At 33.4% G+C, this 4,982-nt stretch overlaps 1 protein-coding gene across 1 annotated transcript; it reads left to right on the top strand.

Moving 5' to 3' along the window:
- The first annotated feature begins 768 nt into the window (after positions 1 to 768).
- Positions 769 to 4,140, top strand: LOC114374870 (beta-fructofuranosidase, cell wall isozyme-like). The gene is made up of 7 exons (XM_028332588.1): positions 769 to 986; positions 1,121 to 1,129; positions 1,403 to 2,274; positions 2,576 to 2,734; positions 3,041 to 3,276; positions 3,413 to 3,503; positions 3,723 to 4,140. Exons 1-7 carry the CDS (start codon positions 809 to 811, stop codon positions 3,900 to 3,902), a joined length of 1,725 nt encoding a protein of 574 aa, XP_028188389.1. The 5' UTR covers positions 769 to 808; the 3' UTR covers positions 3,903 to 4,140.
- Positions 4,141 to 4,982: the final 842 nt, after the last annotated feature.

The raw sequence follows: 4,982 nt of genomic DNA, 5'->3' as shown, positions 1-4,982 counted from the left end.
TACATCGATGACGGTAAAATTTGAACTTGTAATTTCATGAAAAGTACTCAAAGTTTTCACTACAAATTTTAGCGACTTTGGTTTGTGATCAATAATTATTTAACTTCCATATATTGATCATATATATAAAGTGATCTTTTAATTAAAATATTCAAATGTGGTGAGAAGGTTGCAAACCAACACGGAAGTCACGACACGAGTAAGAAAAATAATAGTACATTTGTATTTTATTGACTGATCTCTGAATCTAAGGACACATGCAGAAATCATACTCTTCAATGGAAATGGATAAGCTGCAGTTATATTTTCAAAACTGCACCTCCTTAATTAAAGTTGACTTTACATTATTTATACTTGTAACAAAACTAATAATAATAATTTTCTTAGACATGCTTCTCTGATCGACAACATATCTTTGAATTTTCTTTCTAATTTGTTAATCAATTGGACTAAACTAATCATTTCTTACTTTGATCTCACTAGTACAAAATAAACATGTCTGTCGTATCCCATTTGCGAATTTCAACCATAGCCAGCAGTATTTTCCATGCAAATAGGAACTATAGGATAGTTTTCACTTCAAAATTCTGCATGACATTTTTACAATTTTATTTTAGCAGTGTTTATAAATTATAATATTATTTTGTAGATCTGTAAATATTAATTTTGTTTGAAAACAACAAATGTTTAAAAGTCAACATTGCACACACTGTTTACCAAATTGTTGAAGATCCATCCGAATCTATAAATAGCTATCAGCTGAGCACAAGTTCCCCACACCTCACCTCATTCCATTAAAAGCTATACCATGGCCATATCTCCAATTTTGTTGTTGGCTATCTTATCTCTCATTTATGGCAATGGTGTTCTTCCCATTGAAGCTACCCATCATGTTTACAGAAATCTTCAGACTCTATCTTCTGATTCCTCTGATCAACCTTATAGAACTGCTTACCATTTCCAACCTCGCAAAAATTGGATAAATGGTATATATATTCCTACAAAATAGTCTTAAATCTTCTTTCCTTTAATTTTCTTTGGGAAATATTTTATATCACTAACTGTTTTTCATTTTGTTTTTTTTGTTGTCATTTGATTATATGCTGTGGACATCGTGCAGACCCTAATGGTTAGTTCTATTATTTCTGTCACACTCCTTCATTTTTGCTCTGTACTTCTCAAAATGAATAAAATATTGATATCCAAGATCCAAGGGACAAAAGGAGTATTTGATTAAGAAATTCCTTTTCTCTTAAGTTAAATTTAATAATTGAAAAGTCCCTGCTCCTTGGTCACCGCTTATATATATTAAACATGCATAATTATATATAGACAATAGATTAAGGTATATGTACTTGTTTTGGCTGAAGATATGCATGCTTGTATGTGGCTTTTTGTGCAGGACCAATGAGGTACAAAGGACTTTACCATCTGTTCTATCAATACAATCCAAAAGGTGCCGTATGGGGCAATATTGTCTGGGCCCACTCAATATCAAATGATCTTGTGAATTGGACTCCACTGGATCATGCCATCTACCCTTCTCAACCGTCTGATATAAACGGTTGTTGGTCAGGCTCAGCCACAATACTCCCTGGGGGCAAGCCAGCCATTTTATACACAGGAATTAACCCTAATAAGCACCAAGTTCAAAACTTAGCCATACCCAAAAACATGTCTGACCCATTACTTAGGGAATGGGTTAAGTCACCCAAAAATCCACTAATGGCACCAACTAGTTCTAACAATATCAATTCAAGCTCATTTAGGGACCCTACCACTGCTTGGCTAGGAAAAGATGGATACTGGAGGGTGCTGATTGGAAGCAAAATACACACTAGGGGTATGGCAATTTTGTACAAGAGCAAAAACTTTGTTAATTGGGTTCAAGCCAAACAACCCCTACATTCAGCTGAAGGCACTGGAATGTGGGAGTGCCCTGATTTCTATCCAGTGCTGGATAATAAGGGCCCATCAACTATTGGTCTTGACACATCTGTGAATGGTGATAATGTTAGGCATGTGCTTAAGGTTAGTTTGGATGATACAAAACATGATCATTATTTGATTGGGACTTATGACATTGCCAAGGATATCTTCACTCCGGATAACGGATTTGAGGATAGCCAAACTGTCTTAAGATATGACTATGGAAAATATTATGCCTCAAAAACGATTTTTGAAGATGGAAAAAACAGAAGGGTCTTATTGGGTTGGGTTAACGAATCCTCAAGTGTTCCGGATGATATCAAGAAAGGATGGGCTGGAATCCATGTAAGTTTTGACTCATCAATTTCTTAATTTGTTATTTTATTCATTTTTTAAATGCAATATACAATTCTTAATTGAACATGGAGGCTTTGAACTTATTTTCGTTTTATTATATTATAGTTTAATTTATTGAGCATGGTTTATGATACGTGGTTTAATATTACACGAGCCAGCTCATGCTCATGGCATGGCAATGAATTATTGAGACTGTACTAGCTAGACTAAACACAAATTTATTTGACCCATTCTTATTAATAAATTCAATGGGCTAAACTTTTCTTCAATAATGTAAATATATTTGCAGACCATTCCAAGGGCCATCTGGCTTCATAAATCTGGGAAACAGTTGGTGCAATGGCCGGTGGTGGAACTTGAAAGCTTGCGTGTGAACCCTGTCCACTGGCCCACCAAAGTGGTCAAAGGTGGTGAAATGCTTCAAGTTACTGGTGTCACTGCGGCACAGGTAATATTCGCTTTGTTACAATCTTAAGAGTAAATACTACATATCTGCTACAATGTATGAATATTGCATTTATATTGGTGCAGAACCAAATGCTAGGTTGCTTGAACTAAGATATGAGTTCAACTATACAAGAGTAGTATGTAAATGACAATATAAATAAGTACAATAATGAGTTATAACTTATAAGTTGTAATTATCCTGAATAAAATGAAATATGAGTAACAGAAGAACAAGTAGATGAATAATTAACATTATCCCCTATAGGAAAATGGGTATACTAATCAATAATTTATTATTTGTTGGCAGGCTGACGTTGAAATTTCATTTGAAGTGAATGAGTTTGGAAAGGCCGAAGTATTGGACAAATGGGTGGATCCCCAAATTCTGTGTAGTAGAAAGGGGGCAGCCGTAAAGGGTGGTTTGGGACCCTTTGGCTTGCTAGTTTTTGCTTCTCGTGGCTTACAAGAGTACACGGCAGTGTTCTTTAGAATATTCAGATACCAAAATAAAAATTTGGTTCTCATGTGTAGCGACCAAAGCAGGTTTGTGCTTGTCTTCTGTCCCTTTCCCTATACTTTTTTTTTTTTATTAAACATGGTTACTTGTCAAACTTGAGATATATAGTCCAAGCCTCTCTCTCTCGCTGATATAGGCAAATTAAATGTAATACTTTGACAGATCCTCTTTGAATAAAGATAACGATATGACCACCTATGGGACTTTTGTGGACATGGACCCTCTTCATGAGAAGCTGTCACTAAGAACTTTGGTAAGTTGTTGATGTAATGATTCATGAAACGGTACAAAACAAATGCTTACTAATTAATAGATGAAAAGTAAGTTTGTGGATAGTAGTGACTAGTGACCATAAATTGCTCAGTATAATTTATATACAAAATTCAATTTAATATGAGAAAATGAATCAGGTAATACTTATTAAAATTTAAAACCACAAGCTAATTCATGGTTTCATTTTTCCTATTCACAGATTGATCGCTCAGTAGTGGAGAGTTTTGGAGGAGAGGGAATGGCTTGCATCACAGCCAGAGTATATCCCACAATAGCAATTAATAAAAAGGCACAACTATATGCTTTCAATAATGGAACTGCCGCTGTCAAGATCACAAGATTGAGTGCTTGGAGCATGAAGAAGGCAAAAATCAACTGAAACCAATCATTAAAGAGGAACCCAATATAGGATTAATGATAACCGATATTTGTGTTCTTTTATTAGTGCCTGCAAATTTCATTACTGTTGTGTAACAATAGTGAGTGTTATTCATGTTATACAATAGTTTATAAGAAATAAGAACAAAAATACGTTTTGTAAACAGGTTTTAGAGGCCTGTCAACTTATTTGATCATTTTGTATTAACTTTTAATATCACGATGACACATACAAATAATTGGCAGGAGCAATTTTAATTAAGCAAGCGATATCGTGAACACTCAAACACACACGAGTGAGTATCTGCATGCGTGCGCGCACACACACATATATATATATATATATATATATATATATATATATGCGTATATGGCGTATCATATCATAATGAACATTTTATATGAAAATGAAAATTATTAATATCAATCGTTAGACTAAAATGAAAGGTTAAAATAAAAAAATTTAAATATAAATTAAAACTTTATTTAATCATAAAATCTCAAAAAAATTTACTAAACAGAAAATTAAATATCTTAGATTTAATTTATGTTAAGATCATCATAGTTATCACTCTAACCATTATGATCACCGCCATGACGACTCTCATCATCATCAACATGATTATTGTTGTCGCCACCGCCAGTGTGTCATGTTGGTGGTGACGACAATGGTCATGACAATGATCACAATGGTGATGGTGGTAGTGATGATCATGATAATGGTTGCGGTGAGAACAATAACAGTTGTGACGGAAACAATCATGATGATGGTGAGATCATGTTGTGATAAGTTTAGGATATCTTAGGATGACATAAATTAAATCTTTAAGATATTTGTTTAATAATTTTTTAAAGATTTTATGGTTAAATAAAACTTTAATTTGAATTTAAAATATTTTAATCTTAACATTTTATTTTAATTTGACGGTTGAAATTGATTATTCTCATTCTCACATAAGATGTCCATTTTCATATGATACATATATATAGGGCATATGTTATGAGAGGAAACCTATTATATGGGAGTAAGAATTAAACCTGGGTCATATAATCATACATGGATGATTGAGATTTAATGTTA

The sequence above is a fragment of the Glycine soja genome, chromosome 11 (assembly GCF_004193775.1).
Source record: "Glycine soja cultivar W05 chromosome 11, ASM419377v2, whole genome shotgun sequence".
Classification (NCBI taxonomy): Eukaryota; Viridiplantae; Streptophyta; class Magnoliopsida; order Fabales; family Fabaceae; genus Glycine; species Glycine soja.
Note: the sequence above shows the minus strand (reverse complement) of the source record. Positions and strands in the feature narration are given on the sequence as shown.

Coding starts and splice junctions, on each gene's coding strand:
- LOC114374870 (XM_028332588.1), top strand. CDS start 809: ATGGCCATATCTCCAATTTTGTTGTTGGCTATCTTATCTCTCATTTAT. Junction 2,735..3,040: donor CTGGTGTCACTGCGGCACAG/GTAATATTCGCT, acceptor ATTTGTTGGCAG/GCTGACGTTGAAATTTCATT. Junction 3,277..3,412: donor ATGTGTAGCGACCAAAGCAG/GTTTGTGCTTGT, acceptor ATACTTTGACAG/ATCCTCTTTGAATAAAGATA.